At 48.8% G+C, this 24649-nt stretch overlaps 1 protein-coding gene across 4 annotated transcripts in view; it reads left to right on the top strand.

The window, feature by feature from the left end:
- NAV1 (neuron navigator 1) overlaps positions 1 to 24649 on the top strand; it is a 283952-nt gene that overhangs the window by 73403 nt on the left and 185900 nt on the right. For 3 of the 4 annotated variants that reach the window (XM_032136971.2, XM_058430891.1, XM_058430890.1), the window contains 2 exons: positions 11708 to 12461; positions 18265 to 18368. In XM_032136971.2, coding sequence (XP_031992862.1) covers positions 11740 to 12461; positions 18265 to 18368 — 826 coding nt within the window. In that variant the 5' untranslated portion in view covers positions 11708 to 11739. Of the gene's footprint in view, positions 1 to 11707; positions 12462 to 18264; positions 18369 to 24649 lie in introns of those variants that run through there. The other variant, XM_058430892.1, reaches the window with a different exon arrangement.

Raw genomic sequence — 24649 nt, 5'->3', positions numbered from 1 at the left:
ACTGCTGGAGGCCTGGAGCCTCTGAGATGAGCGAGGGTGGGAGGACACAGAGCACCTCCTCACCCTGGGCTGGGTTGGAAATGGGCCAAAGGGGAGGGACAGCAAGTGATAGGGAGGACAGGTGGGAAAGGAAGCTGGAGATGTGTGTGTTTGTGTGTTTAAGAATAAGCGTGAGTGTGAGTTGCATGTATGATGTGTGTGGTGCAAGTGAGTGTGTATGTTTGTGTCAGTGTGTGAGCACGTACCTGTGTGTCTCTGTGTGAATGTGTATATCTGTGTGTATCAGTGTGTATATGTATTTGTAGGTTGTGTGTGCATATGTCTATCTCTGTGTGTCAGAATGTGTGCGTGTGTGAGTGTGTGTATCTTAGTCCATTCAGGTTGCTATAACAAAATACTTTAGACTGGGCAATTTGTAAACAACAGGCCAGGCATGGTGGCTCATGCCTATAATCCCAGCACTTTGGGAGGCTGAGGCAGAAGGATTGCTTGAGTCCAGATGGAGACCAGCCTGGTCAATATAGTGAGAACCTCGTCTCTACAAAAAATTAAAAAACAAAATTATCAGGCATGGTGGCACGTGCCTGTGGTGCCAGCTACTTGGCAGGCTGAAGTAGGAGGATTGCTTGAGCCCAGGAGGCTGAGGATGCAATGAGCAGTGATAACGCCACTGCACTCCAGCCTGGGTGACAGAGCTGCAACCCTGTCTCTAAAAATATAAGGATTAAAATGAAACATCAGAAATTTATTGCACACAGTTCTGGAGGATGGAAGTCCAAGATCAAGGTGCCAGCAGATTTGGTGTCTAGTGAAGGCCTATTCCCCATAGATGGTGACGTCTGTGTGTCCTCACGTGGTGGAAGAAAGGGGCAAACAGGTTCCTTCAAGTCTCTTTTATGAAGGGACTTAACCCATTCACAAAGGTGGACCCTCATGACCTAATCTCCTCCCAAAGTCCCACCTCTTAATACTATTGCATTGGAGATTAGTTTTCAACATAGGAATTTTGGAGAGGACACAAGCATTCAGAGCATGGCAGTGTGTATCTTGTGTCTTGATGTGTGCGTGTGCTTGTGTGGGAGGGTGTGAGTGAGTGTGTGTATGTCTGTGTGTGTGAGTGTCCCTATATGTGTATGGTGTTGGTCTGAGGGGTGCAGCAGTATGAGTCATGTCTTTGGAGTAGCACCAAGGGACACACTTCTCTCTTGCCTGAGGTGAAGCCCAAGTTGAGATTTGGCCCTGGGAGGAACTAACCAGGATTTCCAGGACAGAGGGAGGGTACATGTCAGATGTTGTAAGAAAGCTTGGAAAGAGGCCTGTTTGGGGTCCAGGGATTCTGTCTGTGGCCTCTGGACTCATGCAGGTCATTCTGTCCATTTCCTGTCTCTGAACAGGTTGCATCTAAGTCATCTTCATGTACTCAGGATTGCCTCAATTCAGAAGGACCTCCATGAAAAGAGATCTCCCCATCTTTCTTACTAACCCATGCCACGGTCTTAAATGTATTTATTTTGGAAACTTGGCTTGCTGTGTAATTTGGTTACCCTCTCCCCGCCTCCTGCGGCCACCAACCCTATATAAATTGACTGTCCTATTTGTACTCAAATAAGAAAACACAAATTTATGTTAAAGGTGAAACATTCTAGTGACGTTTGTGCTATTCTGACTGAAATGGCTGACAAAAGGTACTAATTAGAAAATTGGGGCAGAACAGAGAAGGGAGATACAAGCTGTGCTAATGACTTGACTTAATGATAACTAGCTAGTATTCAGTGTTTATTATGGACCAGGAACTGTCTTCCATGATTTTCCTCTCATAATTCACTTAGTCTTGGCTAGGTGTGGTGGCTCACGCCTGTAATCCCAGCACTTTGGGAGGCTGAGGCAGGCGGATCACCTGAGGTCAGGAGTTCGAGACCAGCCTGACCAACATGGAGAAACCCCATCTCTACTAAAAATACAAAATTAGCCGGGCATGGTGGCACATGCCTGTAATCCTGGCTACATGGGAGGCTGAGGCAGGAGAATCACTTGAACCTGGGAGGCAGAGGTTGCAGTGAGCCAAGATCGCGCCACTGCACTCCAGCCTGGGTGACAGAGCAAGGCTCAATAATAATAATAATAAATAATTCACTTAGTCTTTATAGCAACACTTTAAGGTAGATGTTATCATCCCCATTTCAAAGATGAGGAAATAGGCCAAGGAGGTTAAGTAATTTGCTCAGGACCACAAAGCAGGAAGCAGCAATACCCAGATTTGTACAGGGGGCTGAGGGGACTGGGTGGGGAGTGGGAAGATGGAGCTGGGGTCGAGTGGGGAGAGGGGGTGGTTCTGGCTCCAGGACCTCTGTTTTTAGCCAACACTCTGTGCTGTGCAGTGTCCATATCTCAGTGCTTGAGTTCAGAGATACTCCAGCCCTTTACTATAAATATTTTCCTTGTCCTCTTTCTTTCTTTTTTGACATATCCAACCCCTAGATGCTCCGGTTAAAATGTTCTGACCTTTTCTAAATGGGTATATTCAGTGCATTCCCAAACGCAATCGCGGCCGCTTTAACAGGGCCACTGCAGGAGGAGCTGTCCTATCAGCACCACGGCCGCCGCCCCGTGTGCCCCCAACCCTGGCAGCTGCCGCGGGCGCCTCAAGGGCAGGAAGGGCGGTGGAGAGCGGGGCCGGGAACTTGCGACTGGCCAGTTCTACAGACCGGGGAGAGAGGGACCGCCGCCGAATACTGGTGCTCGCCTTCCTTTCCCCTCGCCCCGCCCCTGGGAGATCAGAGGGAGCTGGTGCTTAGGCTCTCACCACCCTCTGAGTCAGAGTGAAATATTTATAGGCCCACAACACTTCCTTGCTCTGGGGTTTGCAGAGCTTTAATGGCCAGGTAGCCTCCATTTGTCCTGATGGGGCGGGGCCTGGCGCTGGAATGAGGCTGAAAGGCTGGAAGATTGGGGTGGAAAGGAGTCAGGGCTGAGGCCTGGATTTAGGCTGTAGGGTAAGAAGCACAATCTCTGGAGCTAGACTGTTTGGATCTAATCTTGACTCTGCCATTTACTAGCTGTGTGATCGTGAGAAAGTTCCTTAGCCTCTCTGTGCTTCAGCGTCCTTGCCTCTGAAGTGGAAATGATAATAATAGCACCAACTTATAGAACAATTACAAGTTAATATACGCAAAGCACTTAGAACAATGTCTGACAGGCAGTCAGCAAATGCAACTAAAAAGTGTTTGATTTAAAAATAAAGTACCAGGGTGAGACTTAGACAGCAGACAGCTGTGGGATGTAGACTGGAAAGGGAGGAGAGAGAAAAGTATGTTGGATGTGGCTGATACATCATGTTCAGGGGCAGGGACTGTCCCACTTTGCCTGGGAAGCCACCAGCCTCTCAACTCACCTGCCATCCACCAGACTGTCCCATTCTGTGTCTGAATTTGGCAACTTCCCTTTGGGAGGAGGGAGGAGGTGTGGCTGTTCTCCTTAACATAATTTCTGCCATTTCTTCCTTTTCTTTTCTTTTCTTTTCTTTTCTTTTCTTTTCTTTTCTTTTCTTTTCTTTTCTTTTCTTTCCTTTCCTTTTCTTTTTTCTTTTCTTTCTCTCTCTCTCTCTCTTTCTTTCTTTCTTTTTTTGAGATGGAGTCTCACTCTGTCGCCCAGGCTGGAGTGCAGTAGCGCGATCTCAGCTCACTGCAACCTCTGCCACCTGGGTTCAGGTGATTCTCCTGCTTCAGCCTCCTGAATAACTGGGATTTCAGGCACCTGCCACCGTGCCTGGCTAATTTTTGTAGTTTTAGTAGAGACGGGGTTTCACCATCTTGGCTAGGCTGGTCTTGAACTCCTGACCTCGTGATCCACCCACCTTGGCCTCCCAAAGTGCTGGGATTACAGGCATGAGTCACCATTCTTGGCCAATTTCTGCCATTTCTTGAGCACTTCCTATGTGCCAGTCACCATGCTAGGTGCCTTATCTTTATTCTTTCATTGCTTCTTTATAAAACCCCATGACTACCTATTGCAGATGCGGACTCTGGGCTCAGAAAACTTAACTTTTCTAAAGCCACATAGCAGGAAGTAGCAGAGCTAGGATTTGAACCCAGATTTTCCAGATTCAAAAGCCTTTACTCTTTCCATGACACATTTTTCGAGCTATCTAGTTTCCTGCCTTTTCCACTGTGGGCGCTTGGGTGTTATTGTGTGAAGCATGGACAGTGTTGTACCTGTTGATGCTCCAGGTTTCTGATCCAGACCTGGCAGGTGTTCTTATCCTCTTCTGCTCTGCTGGAAGCTCAGGAGAATGAGGCAGCTCAGCCTCTATCCCTGGGTACGTGGGATGGAGGGACACTTGAAAAAGAAGTTGTTTTTGTGTGTGTGTGTGTCTGTGATCATAACAGAAATACTTGCTGAGTCCTTACTATGTGCCAGACACTGTTCTAAGCACTTTCTGTTCATTAACTAACTTACTCTTCACAGCAATCCTATGAGTAGATCCTGTCTCGATCTCATTTTACAGAGGAGAGAACTCAGAGGTTCCGCAATTTGCCTTAGGTCACACCACCAGCAAATGACAGAGCCACGCTTTGGACCCAGGCATTCTGGCTCCAGAGTTTATTCTTTAACCACTGTACCACAGAGTCTCTTTAAAGAGCAGGAGTCTGTATTGGGGCACTGATGGATAGACCCAGGGGCATGAGGAGTTCTACCATCAAATCCACTACTTCCCAGACCTCAAACTACCAACTACCAACCTGACTGCTCTTCCTAAAAGCCTCCCCAGATCCTGCTTCACTGACAGACCATGACAACTAAATCCCCACGGTACTCTATTTTGTGTGTGTCTCTCTCTCTCTCTCTTTTTTTTTTCTTGAGATGAAGTTTCACTGTTGTTGCCCAGGCTGGAGTGCAATGGCGCAATCTCGGCTCACTGCAACTTCCGACTCCCAGGTTCAAGCGATTCTCCTGCCTCAGCCTCCTGAGTAGCTGGGATTACAGGCATGCGCCACCACGCCCAGCTAATTTTGTAGTTTTAGTAGAGACAGGGTTTCTCCATGTTGGTCAGGCTGGTCTCGAACTCCCGACCTCAGATGATCCACCTGCCTCGGCCTCCCAAAGTGCTGGGATTACAGACATAAGCCACCATGCCCGGCCTGTTTTGTCTCTCTTGATGCATGTACTGCCTGCACATGTTACTTGTCACAAGTGTGCATGTGTTTCTTCCCCACCAGATTGCTAGCTCCTAGAGAGCAGAACCTGGGTCTCAGCCATCGCAATTGCCACAGCACCTGGTACATGGAAGGTGCCCAGCCAAGGTGTGTGGTTGAACAAAGGGATCCTGCCATGAATCCCTTTGTAAGTGCAATGTTCTTTTGCAACAGGGAGTACTAACTCCCTAGTGTAATTTATTGAGGACTGGGATCCCCAGGATGAGGGAACTAAAGAGCACTGAGGCCCTCCTCTTGTTCACTGAGGTTAAGTGAAATTTCAGATCAAGGCACTTAGAAGGAGAAAGAACAAAGAGAGCATGTTTGGAAGTGGAGGATCTGATAAGATTCCCCAATCTCTCTCTCTCTCTCTCTCTCTGTCACACACACACACGCACACACACACAAACACACACACACACACACACTCCCATAAGAAAGAAACACTCTCCTTGCTTGCATCTCCAGCTCTACCCCTAAACTTCTGCCCTTGAGACTCCCCAGACACATTGCAAAGTTATCACAAAGGATGATTGATACTGACAGCCAAGCTCTTCGGCTTGAACAGACCCTTGTTTAAGAGACATAAGCCGGGGACGGGAGCTCATGCCTGTAATCCCAGCACTCTGGGAGCCCAAGGAGGCAGGAGGATCGCTTGAGCTCAGGAGTTTGAGACCAGCCAGGGAAACATAGCAAGACCTCATTTCTACTAAAAATAAAAATAAAAAAAATTAGCCCCTTGTGGTGGTGTGTGTCATTATAGTTTCAGCTACTCAAGAGGCTGAGGTGGGAGGATCACTTAAGCCTGGGAGATTGAGTCTGCAGTGAGCTATTATTGCACCACTGCTCTCCAGCCTGGGCCCTGTCTCAAGAACAAATAAAAAGAAACAGATGTAGATTGTCCTGCTTCTCAGACACATTTTTGTCTAACACTGAGATCCAGGAGATGAGGGCCATTGTAGCTAACATTATGCATCTCAAGAGAGCAAACATTTTCCCGACATTATTTTATTCAGTCTGCTCAGACAGAACATGAGGCAGTAGAGAGTGAGATGGGGCAGAAAAAGTTCCCCTCATTTCAGAGGAAGGGAAACAGAGCCACAGAGCAAGCATGATGTCTCCCAAATCATTTGGTCCATTAAGAATGTAAACTGGGTGCTGTAGCCAGCAGGCATGTCTAGGCCCCAGGAGAGATGACCTGTGCAGAGGCCTCACCTTTCAGCTTTGGAGGCATCCTCGTCCATGGGCCTCAGCTCAAATCCCACTCCCCATGTGTATTCTCTCCCCTTTCTTCCCCAGCCACCCCACCCCTGCTGCCAGAGACCTGAAATTCCAGTCTTCCTCCTCAATCCCCACCCCAACCGAGGTGTGCCACTTGCCACCAACTAGGCATATTAAACCTGCAGCCGGGCTGGATGAGGCCTATCTTCTCCCCCTCCCATGCATGTTACCTGCAGTCTTACATGGGCAGTGCCCCTGTACCACGCAGACCTGCAGTACCACTGAAGGCAAACAGCATATAAGGTGGTTGGGGAAAACTAGCTAGATCTCCAGCATGTTGGGAGAATAAGAGAAGGAAAAGAGGCCTCCCCTAGAGCTGCCTATGACTGATCTTCTCTTCCGGTTTCCACCCTGTAAATTGGATCCCCCCTCCCCAACCCCAGCTCTACCTCTGGAAGGCCCCAAGCTCCAATCAGAGCAAGGTCAGAGTTGATCATGGAGGTTGGGGGTGTGTAGGCAGAGCCTGGATATGCTCTCGGCAGGTGTGGCCAAGGGGATCCACCCTTGAGCCTCAGAGTCCTGTCCATCTGCATTTGAGTGACACCACTCCCACTTTTTAGCTGTGTGTGTCCTTGGGCAGCTCACTTAACCTTCTCCACCTCATTTTCTTTACCTGTGAAAGGGGTACTAAAACTTACTTTGTAAGGTTGTTGTTAAGAACTAGAAACAATGTCTCAATACAAAGGACTGTTACTCTGTCTAGGGCAGAAGCATTTGCCAGGTGTCCTTAAAGATGCTGAGTACCTGTGGGTTCTCACTCCAAAGGCAAACCAGGAAAGCTCCTTCATGACCCCTTTCCCACCCAGGCTAAAATAACTCACTATTTGGGGAGCCCTCCTCCACCACCCCAAATATGGTCTGATCCTCCCAGGCTTCCACCTAGGGTCAATGGTTGTCACATCCTGTGTGCATCCTCCTCCCAGTCTAGGTGAGGGCTATCAAGTTGCGGAAGGAGGAGAGAGCAGGGCCCATCTGCAGTCGAGCGGGGGTGGGTAGGGCTCTTGTGACCTACCATGGGAATGTTTTAAATCCTCCACCCATCGAGCTTTTGAAAAAATGATGATCCAGGAAAAGCAGCAACTGCGTCTGCTCCATTAGCAAGTGAGGGAGATGCAGCCTTCTCAGTCTTAGGGCTCTTTTCGCTGGAAATCCAGCCAGCCCTAGCAATAGGGACTGGGGGAAGTCTGAGCCAAGGGGCTGGGAGCCCAGGGATGCATGGCGGACAATGTAGGTGAGTTGGGCTCTTGGTTGGGGGTGGTTATTGGCCAAAACAACCTGAGTTGGGGAGGGACTCCCAGGAGAGATGAAGGTAGAGTCGAGATTTAGTTCTGGATTCTCTCACCAACGTAGCTTCCAGAAGGGATGGTCTAGGGTGCGTAATTGGCTTTGGTCCCCACAGTGGGATTTGGTGGGGATTTTAGCAGAGGGCAGAAGCACAAGGGCCATGTGGCACATTGTCAGTGCAGGGAATTGAACCTGGGAATGCTGAAATCTCAGGGGTGTGGCTGCAATGGGTCAGTGGTCTAAGGCCCTTCTCATGGGTAGCAAGCTGGTTAGCTGTACATCAGTGTACAGCCTATCTCAGTGTTATAGGCCAAGGTCGGCAGCTTGGGGCCCACATGAGTCTCTGAGCAGGTCCGCGCTTTACCTCCGGTCCTGCTTGGCATTGTCACAGATGCACATGACTGACCAGTAGAGGGGTGGCTAGATAGAAGGAGGGTAACAAAGTCAATCCACTCTCATCTCTACTGGGAAATAATTCTGACTACTGGCCTGAAGCCAGGATTAAGCATGGTGCTCTCTTCTGGTCTTAAAGAGTACTTGCTTCTCCATCTAACTGCAGTTCCTAGATTTTGCCCTATCCTCATTTTGCAGACTGGACATGGAAAGGTTGAATAATTTACCCGGATTCTCACAGCTGCAGGTAGTACCTGCTTATGCTTTCCGAGTTTCCTTTATGAAAGTCCTTTTCTGTCCCTTCTGTGGGGTTGTCCTTGACATGTTGAGGCTGGGAGCTGGATGGGGTACCCTTCGTGGGAGACTGTGGGCAAGTAGAGGGTGACTCACAGGGTCTCCCAGTCTCTGTCCTGGTGGGTGGGCAGGGAATGGCATGAGCTAGATGAGGAAGAGGCAGGAGGCAGGCAAGCCCTGGGTGTGGGCCTCCAGGCCTAGGCCATGGGCAGCCACTGGAGAAGCAGAGGCGAGCTGGTGATAATTCCCTGGGCACACATGGCTTTGCTGCCCTTCTTCTGCTGGGTAGGATGGGGGTTGCTTTCACTCATCAAATAGCGGTATCAAGTCATTAAAGTACAAATTAGAGAAAAGGATGAGGGGGTCATAGCACTTCCCTTGTAGAATAATTTCTTGTGGAAATTATTTCATTTATTGCAGAGCAATCCAATAAGCCCTGGCTCTCGTGGTCACTTCAAACTGGAGTTTTAGAAATCCATCAATGCTTAAGGGTCTACATTGACTTCTTATAGCTTAGGCTGTAACTGGTCCAGACCACAGAGTCAAAGGTCAGGGAAAGGTCAGCAACAGCCATAAACAATTCTGTGTGGTTGCTTACAGCTTTCTCCACAATATGGAAGGGGGGGATCCCAGGGATCTCAAGGGAACTGGCCATGCTTTGGTGGTCTTTTCTGTCCAGAATGTCCTTTGTCTTCGTCTTCATCCAATGCCAGTTCACACTTTGAGAATCAAACTGAGTATTTTCATTGTACATAAATCTTTGCTCCCATCTGTAATCATTTTCCTAGCATACATTTTTAGATTTGGCATTGTTCCCACAGCAGTGTATGGGGGCCATATACTCTTTTTTTTTTTGGAGACAGAGTCTCGCTCTCTCGTTCAGGCTGGAGTGCAGTGGTGCAATCTCGGTGCACTGTAACCTCTGCCTCCCAGGTTCAAGCAATTCTCCTGCCTCAGCTTTTTGAGTAGCTGGGAATACAGACATGTGCTACCATGCCCAGCTATTTAGTGTGTGTGTGTGTGTGTGTGTGTGTGTGTGTGTGTGTGTATTTTTAGCAGAGATGAGGTTTTGCCATGTTAGTCAGGCTGGTCTCAAACTCCTGACCTCAATTGATCCGCCCACCTCAGCCTCCCAAAGTGCTGGGATTACAGGTGTGAGCCACCGCACCCAGCCTCATGGCCATATACTCTTACCAACACTGGATATTTTAACTTTCTACGATATAGTACATCTGATAGCAACAAATGATAACTTATTTAATTTGCATCTCTTCAATTTCTAATAGTCTTTGGTTTTTGTTTTGTTTTGGCCAGTTGTATTTATTCTTTTGCAGTTTTCTTGTTCACAGGGTCTCACTCTGTCACCTAGGCTAGAGTACAGTGGCATGATCTCAGCTCACTTTAACCTCCACCTCCCAGGCTCAAGCGATCCTCCTGCCTCAGCCTCCCAGGTAGTGGGACTACAGGCACACACTACCATGCCTGGCTAATTTTGTTTTTGTTTTTTAAATTTTTTGTAGAGATAAGGTTTCACCATGTTGCCCAGGCTGGTGTCAAACTCCTGGACTCAAGGGAGTCCAGGTCTCGTCAGGTGCCACCCTAGGATTACTGGTGTGAGCCACTGTGCCCCGCCTGCCCTTTATTCTATGGGGTGTTTGCTTTCAAATATTGATTTGGTAGAACTACCTATATGTAAAGGTATTAATTCCTTGTTTTTCATACTTGTTGCAAGTTTTGTTTTTTTTTTTTTTTTTTTTTTGAGACAGAGTTTTGCTCTTGTCGCCCAGGCTGGAGTGCAGTGGTGCAATCTCAGCTCACTGCAACCTCCACCTCCCGAGTTCAAGCGATTCTCCTGCTTCAGCCTCCCTAGTAGCTGGGATTACAGGCACACGCCACCACTCCTGGCTAATTTTTGTATTTTTAGTAGAGATGGGGTTTCATCATGATGGCCAGGCTGGTCTCTGTCTCCTGACTTCAGGTGATCCACCTCCCTCGGCCTCCCAAAGTGCAGGGATTACAGGTGTGAGCCACTGTGCCCGGCCTGTTGCAAGTATTTTTATAGTTTATTGATGTCTCGAACCTTTTGAAAAGGTTTTTTGCCCATATAGAGATTTTAATTTTTATGCACTCACATCTATCAGTGTTTTACTTTTTGATTTCTGCCTTTGATGTGGTACTTAGAAGGGCCTCTCCCACAACAAAATTATGGAAACGTTCATGCATGTGTTCTGAACATTTTTTATGGCTTCATTTTTTAACCTTTAACTCTTTAATCTATCTGGAATTGATTGTATGTGTCTTTGTAAACTGCTTTAAATTCCCTTTGAAATGGAAGTGATTAATTCATTAATTAACATGGCTAGGAGGGGAAGCTGGTGAAGGGGGAAGGGTTGAAGATACAAGAGAGAAGGGGATGATTAATGAGTCAAGGTTTGGAAGAGAAGAGATCAAGTGCTATTGACAGGGCCTGCACAAGGAACTGCCTTGAACAAAAGGTGGTACACTCAGTCTCTTTTAGACGAGGGTGGCAGGAGGTGGCAGAGGTCAGTTTTGCCAGAGGGGGAGGTGGGTAGGGAATGAGCTAGAGAGGAAAACTGTGAGCCACGTGCCAAATGCCCAGTGACTATGGGGGTGGGGACAGTAGGGAGGGCCCAGGGAATGGCAGGAGCCTCAAGGGGCAGCATTTGCCAATTTACAAGTTTATGGTCTGCGGGGATTGTGATTGGCCCTCCCACCCTTGGGCCCCAAAAGCATGTGGGAGAAGGTTGCACTGCCCTGGAGAGTGTCCTGTGAAGAGAGCCAGGGGTCAGCTGCAGTGATGAGTGGAAAGAACATGCAGGGCAGAGGCCGAGAACATGAGGAAACTTGTTTAGTGTGGAGGACATTCTAGACTCGGGGTACTAAGAAAGGCCTGAGGGGGAGCAGCTGTGAGAAGGAGAGTCTGTCCCCGATCAGTGAACAGGAACAGAGTCAAAGAAAGTTAAACGAAGCCCATTTGTACAGCACATTGCAATTCACAAAGCACTTTCCCATATGTGCTTGCAGATGAGCCTCATAACAGCTTTTCAGAGCAGAGAGGGAAAGGGATTTGCCCAGAGTCCAGCGGGTAGCCAGTGACCCAGTCATAATGCGAACCAGGAGTGCCAGTGCCCAGCCTGGGCGCTCTAGCCTCCCCACAGACCCCAACATCCTCTTTCTACACTCAAGGATGGAAGCTTGTGGGGATGTGCCTGACGGTCTTTTTTTGCCCTCTCTCCCTGCAGGACAGTAGCCCACACTTCCAGCCTTGCAGACCATGAATGGGATGGCCAATGTGAATCCCGCCAGCCGCCCTCACTACGCCTCTTCCATCCCGGTGCCTCGTGCCTCTTCCCAGACCAGGATTCCTACGCCGGGCGCTTCTCCCCAGCTGCGGCCGCGCCAGGCCGGCCCGGCCCTGAGCCCACAGAGAGCGGCCTCCCCCAGACTGGGAAAGGCTGCAGGTCCTTCCAGAAACTCCTCTCCTAGGGCCTTCCGGGGGAGAGGCTCTCCCAAGTTTGCTGGGGCGGTGAGGGAGTCAGCTGAGGATGGGGAAGGCCCCTCCAGCTCCCCATGGAATAGTCCCAGGACAACCCCAAAAGCAGCCCTCTCCAGCCGGGCTGGATCCGGAAGAATTGGCGAGAGACAAGGCACCCAGGGAAAGAAGAAGAAAGCCCAGGAAGGAACTCTAGTCTGCCAGACCCGGGGCAGAAGCCCTTCTCGGACGAGCTTTCACGGAGAAACTCAAATACCAGTTGCTCCAGAAGGTCGGAAGCCTCCAAGCTGCCTAGGAAAAGACCAAAGAGATATAAACTACAAAAGTTCTGGGACCCCCAGGTCTTTGGAGCCTGATGAGGGGGCAGCTTCATGGGCTTCCTCTCCAGTCTGCAGCCCAGTGCAGAGCAAGCGCCCCTCTCCCTCTCCGGGGGCCATTAGCTTCTCCTCAGTCCATCAGCAGAGTCAGCCAGTCACAGCGACGGTGGCCCCCTTCCAGTACAGGTGAGCTGGGGAGCAGGCAGGGAGGGAAGGGGGAAGAGCCATGCTGGGACCAAGGGGCAAGCCGGAAGAGGACAGGGACCCTGATGATCAGTGGCTGTTAAAGACCAGAGGGCCCCAGGCGATACAAAAAGAAGTTAGGTAGGTGGAGGCCTACAGAGTTGGGGGCTTGGAGAGCTGAGGTGGGATTGGGACCATAAAAGGGGACACCAACTGAAGCTCTGATCTTTCTCGACTCTGGGGAATCCACAACAAAAAGAGGCTCATAAGGAGGGTACCCCTAAAATGTCTATTTTTGCCCTCTGGAACAATATACAGATTGGGGTGTCATGGAAGCTTAAGCAGCTAGATACATAGGCAGCGTCAGTCTCGCCCAATTCATTGTGGGACATTTGCCAACATTGTGAGTTAGACCAACTCTATTGGCTTGGGCACTGCGCCTTTACTTAGTAAGTAAAATCTACACTGCTTGTTGCACTCATAATACCTTGTACCTGTCTGTCTTGTCTCTTACTCGCTTGCTCACTCCACTTGCTATAGTGCCTTGTGCATATCTACTTATGTGCCTGGCATATCAGGAATTAGTAACGCTTCTTAGACAGACAGGTGTTGCCATCATTGTTGGTGGAGGTGGCCAGTCCAGTATTCACAACAGGATGGCCAACAAGCTAGTATCTCCAGCTTTTTTCAGACACTGCAAGTTGATTGCATAGAAAAACAAACGCTTAGTCAACTACGCTTTTTTTTTTTTTTTTGAGATGGAGTCTCACTCTGTCACCCAGGCTGGAGTACAGTGGTGCGATCTCGGCTCACTGCAACCTCTGCCTCCCAGGTTCACGCCATTCTCCTGCCTCAGCCTCCTGAGTAGCTGGGACTACAGGCGCCCACCACCATGCCCGCCTAATTTTTTTTTATATTTTTAGTAGAGACAGGGTTTCACTGTGTTAGCCAGGATGGTCTCAATCTCCTGACCTCGTGATCCGCCCGCCTCAGCTTCCCAAAGTGCTGGGATTACAGGTGTGAGCCACCGCACCTGGCAAACTATGCTTTTTTTAAATAAAAATATAATTATACTAAAATGACTTCAGTAAGTACACTAAATTTTAATTACTAATTATTATATAGTTTAGAAATGCCCAAATGCAAATTAAGTATCTTCCTGACTAAACTAACTTCCTATATTTTTTCTCCTACGCTAATGGAAGGAGAAACTCTCACTTATATTTTGGGCATAGAAAAGCTTGTACATCATCCCCTACACACCAAGGACCTCTGAGGCATCAGAGCAGCTGGAGGTGGGGGTAGGGAACCACTAGGAGCTTTAATCTTCAGCAGAAGGCAACTTGTGTATCTTAATCTCTGAAAAATTGAATGCAATGTAATATTACAGGACTAGGCCTTTGGAGTTCAGGACAAGAAAATGAATGGTCCCAATACACTCTGCACGTGTTTAGGCTGCATTTAGACTGTTACATTCAGTTGTGAACACCACATTTTAAAAGGACATCGACACACAAAAACAAATGTAGAGCAAGACTGACGTGTTGCTGGGGGATCAAAAAAGGTGTTATAGGATGATGAAAGGAACTGAAGAAGTTTGCTTTGGAAAGGGAAGGCTTAGAGAGGGTCTGAGCACTGTTTTCAAATATTTGAAGGGCTGTCATGTTGTAAGATGAATTAGATTTACTTGGTGCAGCTCCAAAGACCTGACTTATCACCATGGTGGTTAGAAGTTAGTTCAAAACAGATTTGAGGCTCAAGAGGAAGAACTTTCCAAAAACTAGAGAGGATTACAAATTGACCGGAAGGCAGTGAACTCCCGGTTATTGCAAGAATTCTGACTTCACAGCCAAAGGGAGGTCTTACCAGGGTGACCCCTGGCTCTCAAAGCATATCTTCTGCCTGACTGTACTGCCTGCAAAGTGCACCGATGCTTCTTTTCCTAAGGGGCAACTCACTTATGTCCCCTTGTGACTTTCTTTACTTAGATTCTGAAGCTGATGAGAGAACTCAAGAAGCAGAAATGCGGGGCAGGCCTTCCTTTGAATGGCCTTTTTCCACTTAGTAAAATGTTTCCCTGGTGACTCTTTGACTTTCTTCTCCTACCTGATTCCTTTCATTTTGAATTCATTCTTTGGGAAAAAGTGTCTAGGCATTAAATTGTTTAAGATTTTACGTTATCTACCTTACAAGTCCCCTGGTATATTCAGAACCTGACATTTTCCAAAGAGGTCAGAATTCTTCATCCAAATATTTTAATGCAGCTTAAACAGAACCATGTTTCCTTCATTCAGCAAACATTTATTGCATGTTTGCATTTTAAACAGAAATGGAAATGTGTCACACCACCCTACCTCCTAGACCTTGCCCCTTTCAGGCTCTGGATTAGGGTTGGAGAGAGGGTCATGGCACAAAGACCTGACTCATCACCATGGTGGTTAGAAGTTAGTTCAAGATAGATTTGAGGCTCAAGGGTGAGATTAGGACCAAGGACACTCCAAGACGCTGCAGGCCAATGGGCAGGCACCCAGCACACCCTGCAGGGCCTAGAGCTGCTGCCATGGCAGCTCTGCCAAGGGCCAGGCTGGGCCACCCTTCCAAGCTTCATAGCCAAGGAGGTGCCATCTGCTCCCTAGAATCCGCAGACATTGTGTTTTCGTGGAAATCTCTCCTCCCTCCCCGCCACCCACCCCAGCATCTCGGCCTTCTGCAAAGCCCCAGTGGAATGCAGAAGCCGAGGTCACCTGCTTCCCTCCCCGTCTCCAGCCTGGTCATGCCTGACCTGCTTCTCCAGGGAATGAATCTTGCAGCCATCTTCTCTCCTGCCCCATCCTCCACAGCCCTCTCTTTTCAAGGGCCTGGGTGTGGCCTTCCCAGTGAAGCTTATCTCCTCTCATCCATCACTTCCCTTTGGACCCAGAGAAGGTGCAATCCCCCGTCCACTCTCAGGAGACCCTGGTCTCACACATCTAATTCCATCACATCCTCAACCTCATCCCTCTCTGCTATCCTGGAAAAGAGCCACAGAAGCTTCACCACAGCCCTTGCTGACTTTTCCCAACTGCCAGTGCACCCTCTACCACCTCCCTAACCCCCAACAGTTCTCTTCTTCCTGCATTGGGTGGGCCTTGGTTTGGACTTCAATTGGAAGTATGGTTAACGGTATCAGGAGCGTAGGGTTACTGGTGTCACTACTGCAAGTTTCTTCTCTCTGGTTCAACCTCTGCCTGACTTCTGGCATACACAGTGCTGTCCACTCAGGCTGAGAAGTGAGGGCGGACATGGAGGCCTGGCCATGTCTGGAGAGATGGAGGCAAATGTGGATAAAAATACAGAGCCGACTGAAATTAGAGATAAAGGCTTCCTTCGTCAATGTTTCTGCCATTGGAGTTTCTGGCCCATATGACTGATGTAACCTCGCCCACTCTTGCATCATATTAATGGCAGCAATAATCATGACTGTAACTATATCTTTTTTTTTGTTTTTAGTTTTTAATTTGTTTACTGGAGACAGAGTCTTGCTTTGTCCCCCAGGCTGGGGTACAATGGCACAATCATAGCTCACTGTAAGCTCAAACTTTTGGGCTCAAACGATCCTCCTGCCTTGGCCTTCCAAAGCTCTGAGATTGACAGCTGTGAGCTGCCACCCTGGCCTATTCCTATTTTTCTTTTTCTTTTTCTTTTTCTTTTTTTTTGAAATGGAGTCTCGCTCTGTCGCCCAGGCTGGAGTGCAGTAGCACGATCTCGGCTCACTGCAACCTCCACCTCCCTGGTTCAAGCGATCCTCCTGCCTCAGCCTCCCGAGTAGCTGAGATTACAGGCATGCACCGCCAAGCCTGGCTAATTTTTGTATTTTTAGTAGAGGCGGGGTTTCACCATGTTTGCCAGGCTGGTCTCAAACTTCTGACCTCAAGTGATATGCCCACCTCAGCCCCCCTACCCCAAGTACTGGGATTACAGAAATGAGCCACTGCACCTGTCTGCCTATTCCTATTTTTAACACTGGTTATTGCATACCTGCTGTGGCCCAGACACTGTGCTTAGCTCTTTACATATATGATGTTAATCAATGAAACAGTTGACACATTATATAGAATTCCCTCTCCCCAGTAGAATGTTCTGTTACTTTCTCACCAATATGTTGCATCCCCTACTTCAAAATCCCAGGTCCATTCTAATTTCTTCCAAGAAACCAACCAACCCCAGTCTTTCTTTATCCCCTTGGCACTCGTGTACTTGGACAGACATTTAATTGACAATAAGAGCCTGGTGCAGTGGCTCACACCTGTCATTCCAGCACTTTGAGAGGCCGAGGTGGGCAGATCTCGAGCTCAGGAGTTCGAGACCAGCCTGGGTGACATGGCAAAACCCCATCTCTACAAAAAATATGAAAATCAGCTGGGCTTGGTGGCTTGAGCCTGTAGTCCCAGCTACTTGGGAGGCTGAGGTGGGAGGATCATTTAAGCTCAGGAAATCAAGGCTGTAGTGGGCTTTGATCACACCACTGTGCTCTAGCCTGAGTGACACAGTGAGACCCTGTGTCAAAAAAAAAAAAAAAAAAAAGAGATAGTAGTACATGGCAATTGTCCCCTTCATACCAAGCACCCCCAGGGGCCAGGATGAGGCCTCCTGCTTTCTCTAAGGACACCCCACCCTGCCCTATCCCCAGCATTCACCTGAGGGGCCTGAGATACAAAAGAGCTCAGCACTGCCTAAATATCTTAGAAAAAGCTGAGCAGAAGCAGCAAACACCTCCCAACCCTAGACTGTAAAACTGATCCCAGCATTGGGGGGGCATCTTTTCACCCCATGATGGAAGCCGGACCCAGAGAGGAGAAGAGATCTACTCCAGGTTATACAGTGAGTTAATGGCAAAATTGAGCCCAGAGTCCCGGCCATCTAGGCATTGAAAAAAGTGGAAACTGGAGAGAGAGAAAGACAAATCTCAGTGGCACTGGAGACTCTCAGGGTTCTATGGCCCGGCCCTTCAATTTCCCCTCCTGCCCACACAGCCCTCCCCTCCCCCTCCTGCCAAGCTGCCAAAGGCTCCATTTAGCTGGAGACAGCGGGTGGATGGGTGGGCGGGCCAGCTCCCAGAGCCTAGGGTAATTGCCTGTAATGAAAGCTCCCACAGCCTTTGTTCCTGGGAGCAACTGTACGGTTGAGGTTGTGCTCAGAGGTCTGTGTGCACTTGGGAGCTGGTGCCCAGAGACCTCACCCTTCCTTCCTCCTACCACAACGGGCCTAGCAAGAGACTTGTCCTCCCAGGAGTCACTGTGATTGCAGCTGAGCCTACTCCTTCTTTCCTGACCTACCAGCTACCTGGACTACGAGCAAGCCTAAAGCCTATTTGCCCCCTGAGCTACCAGGAATCAGTGACTTCAGCTTCAGAGGGAGCTCTTCCCTGTGTGTATGTACATGGCTGTACATACAGGCTCATCCGGAGGGCAAGGATCATGGCAAGACAAAGGACCCAAGGCCTGGAGTTGCTATGGTATCCCTCTGCTCTATAGGTGATAACGTTCCTGGGAAATGGGTAGATTGTAGAACGTCAAGGGGTGACAAGCATCAGGCATCCCAGTGTCCTCTGGGGCTCCCTGCCTGGCTCAGCTTTGCACAGAAGGCCTGCTGCCTGCTGGAGGGCAGGTGTGTGCACATACCCATCAGGGAGGAGCTGGCCCTGAGTGGTACAGGGCACTATCAGAGAAGAAGAACCAAGTTCTAAGAGGGTTTTCTTAGCCCCATGGAGGGGCTTAGAGACCAGGACATCTCTACCGTGAGTGACTACCCTTTCTTGGTCCCACAGGTTGCAAACTGACCAGAAACCTGGCCCCCTCTCCCAGGGCAGCTGGCCCCTTGATGGCTATGCTGAGCCCCTCCATGAGACTGAGGAGAGCTTCTCCTGCATGGGTAAGTGATCTGGGGGAGACTTCCTCCTAGGGTCGGGAGGCCACTGTGCTAGAGCTGCCCACATGGAAGAAGAAGTGACCTAGGCTGGGTGGGTCCATCTCTTGACAAGGAGACATCAACCTGTGAATTGCACTTTGAGTTTTCATCATGCTTGACTCAACCCAGGGTTGGTCCATCAAACCCAGGAGCCCTTTAGGGGCAGCATAGGGAAGTGGCCAGGGGGGTGCCATGTTTATCTGATGCCCAGGCTATGGGAGTCATTGCATGTGTGTGTCATGTGAGAAGTCATGACACAAAGGTAACAAGCTGGGAGTGAGAGCCAGGTTCTGAGTGGTGCCCAGCTTGAAAAATGAAGGTGCTGGAATTAGGGAGGTAGGCCAGAGCCATCTGGCTTGCTGCCTGACAACACTTCCCCTTCCAGGACCACTTTTAACAGGCCACACCCACACATGTCCCCTTCCCTCTGTCATCCTGTAGTCATGAGATATCACCTAAGCCTCAGGCATGTGAGATTCACCAGGAAGATCCCTAAATTTCAAATACAGCAATATTCCATAAGGGCAGAGACACTGACAGTCCCAGGTGCATCCTCAGGTGCTCAGTGTCTCTGAATAAATGAATGATGCATGGATGAGTGTCTTGGGTACCACATGTCAGGCCCTAAGTGGGTCAGATTCAAAACTCAGCAGCACTTACGGACGTGTGTTGATTTTCCTACAACATTAAAAAAAGTATCTAGAGGATGGCTATGATTCACACCAGGGGTACATGAGGCTGCACACTGCAGAGAACCAGGTCAATCCTTTACTTTTCCAGACAAAGGGAAACTTGCCTCAACAAAGTAATAAATTTCCTTTTCACAAACCTGAGATTGTCCAGAGGGTTTGTCTCCCAGCTTTGTCTCGGTGCCTTGCTCCAACAGGCCAAGCTGGGGCTTAGAACACAGCCTGACCCTGAGATCATTGGACAGGATGGTATTCTGTCTTCTCTGTGCCCTGCTGGGCAGGTGGCCGGATATCCCTTCTTGGCCTGGGAGCTGGGACCATTTGAGCCCTTTCTAGGCCTGGTCTATAGCAGTGATCTTGGAGCCACTGCAACCCTAAAAACAGAGCAACACTCATTCTTCCATGACAAGCCCTGTGGAGGAGGGTTATGGGTTAAGGACTCGACATTTGCAAAGCAAGCCGTCTCCTCCCACAATAAGTATACATGCAAGAGAACCAGGGCATGGCAGGGGACAAAAGGAAACCAAATTTTTCTGGCACCAAAAAGCCATCAGAATTAGAATGTGGTAACCAGGAAACTATGTGGAGCTCTATTTTTACATTTGCAGTTTTGTTAGCGTAATGGCTTCCTCATGTGGATGCCACATTGTTAGAGCCTAATGATCTCCATGCACCTAACCCAGCGCTCGTTCACGATTATTATCCGATGAGTTGATGAGAGGTCTTTTACTTTTAACGTCTGTTGCAGACTAGCATTAGGAATCCCCCAGACTTGTCAGCTGGAAGACCACCCTCACTGGTTAGATGTGAAACTGTCTGCTAGATCATGGTTGGGTTCCTCCGGGGGAACAGAGTGCTGGGGAACCTTTGGAGGAGGGTTTTACCAGAAAAGTGAGAAACACTGGCTTTCTCCAAGGCTTCTAGGGAAGGGGAGCAGGGTTCACTGCACTGCCTCTGCTCTGGTGCTAGCTAGTTGTCATGGTGACCCATCTCTGCCGAGGATACGCCGAGCTCTTTGATGGGTTGGATGGGGAGAGAGATTTGGGATTTGCCTGCCTTGTGGAAGAGTCTTCACTCTTCTGAGCTTGAAGAAAACAGAGAAGAGAGGAAGAGAGGAGGCAACTGAAGGGTTTCATTTTATGCCTTGCCCTCTCACTCCCAAAGTCACTTGGGGCATGACATGACTCATTCATTCATGTATTCTTTCATTCAATCTACAAACCATCAGTGTTTGCCCTGTGCTGAACACTGTGCTTGACAGTGGGGTAAAAGACAAATAAGACTTTGACCTGCCTTCAAGATGTTCACAGCCCAGGGATCCACTCCAGTGAGACTTATCTAGAGAATTTGTTGGGATCCCAGAAGCTGTGCCCAGTGACCTGCCCCTACAGGGGTTGACAAGGCAGCCAGTCAGTCCTGCCTCCCTCGCTAGGCCCCATGGCATGAGGAGGGCACTGAGCTTATTATCCCATTTTTATAGAAGGAGAATTGGGTGCTTTGGAGAGTACTCCATCAAATATTTATATAATTCACAGAATCCAGCATAGTTATTTCACAGTTATTGATCATGTTATTTCCATATCAATTTGTAGATGGCTGGGGGTTTGGGGGCTTTTTTTGAAGCTCATGTATCTTCCCTTCCTGACCATGAACTCATCTTGCCCCCCATCACCTAGCACAGTGCCTGGTGGTCAGGGTTTGGTGAAGGTATGATTTGAATGAATGAGTAAGGAATCCAAAGTAAGTGGTTGCAGGGCTCTAAAATTTATCCCCTATGAGCCTGTTTCTTCTCTACCAGCTGAGAAAGACCAACCAGTCTTTCTCTGCTCCTTTCCCAATATGCTTTTCTCTGTCCTCCAAGCTCACTGAATGGGTTTGGGGGGTGAGTGCAGAGTCTGTGAGGGGAGCAGGAGAAGGCCAAAGAGCTTTCTCAGCCTTGTGCCACTTTCTTAATCTGCCTGGACTCTGGGCATAGAGTCCAAACAAGGCTTTCTAGTATTTATATAGCAGGAGAATTTCCCATGATGACTTGCCTCCAACCTGGGGCACTGGGGATGTTCTTCATATATCCTGAAGGCCACCCACCAGCAGCTGCTCCTTCTGCCTCTGCCCTGGGGCAAGTGTGGAAATGCCCAGCCCACCGGTGTTGGTACATGTGCCCTGACCCTCCCTGGCCCATCTGGCTCTGTTGGTGACAAACCAGCGCCGGTCCCATCTGCTCACTCTTCCTTTGGTTGCAGTCAGCACTGGGTAGTGCATAGACCACCATCAGATCTTAATTTGGACAGCCAAGAGAAGCCAAGCCTGACATTACTGCGTGCCCACGTGTGTGAGGCTGTGTGCAGGAGGACTGGGAAAGGTTGCCCCAAGGCTTATGCAGATTCTTTAATGACTTCCACTTTGTGGCATGTTTGAATGAGCACTAAGTGGATCCACAATGAAGGGATCTTTTTCTCATCATAGCATGTGTCATCGGGAACAAGCCAGAGCCTCCTCCCTGCCTCCTTCTCACACGAGGGTTGATATATATAGAGAATGGGTGGGGCAGTGTGGAGTTTGGCCTCATACTAGGGCTGTTTTGCTTTTCTTCCTCTTTCTTCTCCCTCGTTGAGCTGGCTCCATCTTTAAGCCACAGTGAAGTTTTTCATGCCTTGTGGATTTGAAATAGGCAGGGATAGAGTCTTCATTCTAAGACAACTTGCAAAGCTAGCGGGCCTAGGGCAGGAGCAAGGAATGGTAACTACTCTCTGGGAGAGGAGTTTGTTCTGGGGGTTTCAAACCAAATCCAAGTATTCCTGGGCTACAAATGACTTGCATCAAAGAACAAAGGAAGTCAAAGCTCTCACAAACTTTATAGCTCTCCCAAACTTGGCCTCATTTTCAATGAGGGAGAGATGAGACTCAGAGAAGAGAAGTGACTTTCTCAGGACTGCACAGGAAGTTAGCAGGTGAACTAAATCAGGACCACTGTTTTCTGACTCCTTAAACACTAAAAAGAACTAAATTGTAATAATGACTATCACTTATTGAATACCCTACTATGTGCAGGGCATAGTGCCAAGTGCTTTACATAAAGTCCTTCATGAATACCTTATACAATCCTTTGAAGGTGTTATTATTACTCTGTGTTATGGATAGGAAACTCAGGCTCAGAAGGGTTATATAAAACCTGTCTGAGGACATCCAGCTAGGAGGCTGTGCCAGGATTCCATCCCAGGCTTGTCAAAAGACCAGACTCTTCTCTTACTCCCTGCCTTCCCAACTGCCACCAGTACTCACTCAGTCGCACACTGTCCAAGCTCAACTCAGTCTCCCTTAGCCTCTGCCAAGCAATGAGGAAGGAAATGGGATCAGTGAGCCACAGTCCCTGCTCACATCTCCCTCAATCTGAGCAGGTCCCAGGTTGCCACTGGCATCCCTGTCACTCCAAACCTATGTCATTTCATGCTGAGTTCACACCGCTGTGTTCTTTGCCCTCTGGGGACCTCCAGGCCAAGATGAGCCTTATGTCCCAGCCATCCGTGGAGAGAAGACATGCAGACAATTGACTAGAAAGTAGAATAAGTTCAGGGGCAAATGATATTAGCCGTGTTCTCAGAGCTTGAGCAGGTTGGTGCTGTTGTGGGCCAGAGGTGGCTTGGGAGTGCGAGGATCTCTGGAGACCCTGTTGGATAAACAAAGCAGCAATCTAGGACCTGGTAGGCTTCCAGGAACTGGGATGGGAGGTCATAATAGCACTTGTAGCAGCAGCCGACACTTACCGTGGCTTACTGTGAACCAGGCATTGTTATAAGCACCTTTAATCCTTCTAACAACTGCATGAAGTTTGGAATCTAACTCCCTACTTGCCTTGCATCACAGCTTCCTCACTTGCTAGCTGTGTAGCCTTGGGGAACTTATTTAGTCTCTCTGTGCCCCTGTGTCCTTGGTTGTAACCAAGGATGATAACAGTGCTTTCCTCATAGGGTCCTGTGAGAATTAAATGCATGGATATTGGTAAAGCGCTTAGAAGAATGGCTGATACATAAGAACTGCTCAATACGTGTTTGGTGTTATTTGTTATTGAGGCAAATGATATTATTATCAAACTCACTTTGCAGATGAGAAAACTGGGATAGACAGGTTAAGTGGCTTGCCCAAGGTGGTCTAGCCAGGATTTGAACCCATGCAGCTGGTCTTCAGAAGTCATGCTCTTAACCATACGTTCCATGACCTCACTGGAGGGGAAGATGACTCAAGTCTGGGAGTTCTCCCAGGGAGGCCAGGAGAGGCAGTGGGATCACCAGCCTGGCTCTGGGAGGGGCCATGAAGGAAGAGGCCAGATAAGTGAGGTCATCTGAGGTACCTGCTAGAGGGGTTTGAAATAGAAACTGCAGGAGTCTGGATGCTATTTCTTTAGAGGAGTACAGCGGGAGGGAGGAGATTGACTTTTCAAGACAATATTTGGCTGGGAAGGGGATTTATCTCAAGGCAGTGGATTTGACCCAACGTTAGCCATTTCAGTGGAGTGGCAAGAATAGCAGAAGCTGGTCAGCTTGGAGCCTCTTTTCCCCGTGGCTACATTAGACTCAGGCCCTCGTGCTCTAAAAGGTGTGTGAGTGATTCTACGTGGTTTTTGCAACTATGAGTGGTCCACATACAGTACAAATCCCTTGCTCTCCAGATCCTGATTGTGGTCCCAGAAATCAAGAAATCTTGGCAAGACCCAGCTTCCCTGTTTCTTGCTGCACCAAGAAAACCAGGACCTCTGCATTGCCCAACTCCAGAAGAAATTCATATCCAATTGACAATTTTGTTTTGTTTTGTTTTGTTTTGTTTTTTTTGAGACAGTCTCACTCTGTCACCCAGACTGGAGTGCAGTGGCACGATCTCAGCTCACTGCAAGCTCCTCCTCCTGGGTTGATGCCATTCTCCTACCTAACCCTCCCAAGTAGCTGGGACTACAGGTGCCCACCACCATGTCCGGCTATTTTTTTTTTTTTTTTTTGTATTTTTAGTAGAGACGGGGTTTCACTGTGTTAGCCAGGATGGTCTCGATCCCCTGACCTCGCTATCCACCTGCCTCGGCCTCCCAAAGTGCCAGGATTACAGGGGTGAGCCACTGTGCCCGGCCCATTTGCCAATTTTTATAAAGCACTTACTGTGTTCCAGGTGCTATTCTAGAAGCTTGGAATACATTTGTGGACAAAATAGGCAAAGACTTCTGCACTTGTGGGCCCTTTATGATGTAGCCTAGAGCTGTGCAGTGTACAACCTGTGCAGCTGTACATGATCTACATGGTGGCCCTGGAGAAGCCCCAGCTCTGGAATATGTCCCCCACCCTAAAGAGCAGGAGCAGAGCTGTGGCCTCATGACACTCCCGGGACTATAAGCAACAGCAGTCTGTGGGCCACCCCCCTTCACCCTGAGTGCTTGAATAGATGAGGAAGGTGATAAACTTTCCCCTGTAGTTTTCCTAGAGAATTACCCCCTATACCCAATACCTACCTGTCTTGGACTTGGCAGCCTCTTAGCAGATTTTTAGAGACTCAACTCTCCAACCTGCAGTGATCTGC

The sequence above is a fragment of the Hylobates moloch genome, unplaced genomic scaffold (genome assembly GCF_009828535.3).
Source record: "Hylobates moloch isolate HMO894 unplaced genomic scaffold, HMol_V3 SCAFFOLD_18, whole genome shotgun sequence".
NCBI classification, from domain to species: domain Eukaryota; kingdom Metazoa; phylum Chordata; class Mammalia; order Primates; family Hylobatidae; genus Hylobates; species Hylobates moloch.
The sequence above is the reverse complement of the archived record's forward strand: the minus strand, read 5'-3'. Positions and strand labels throughout refer to the sequence as shown.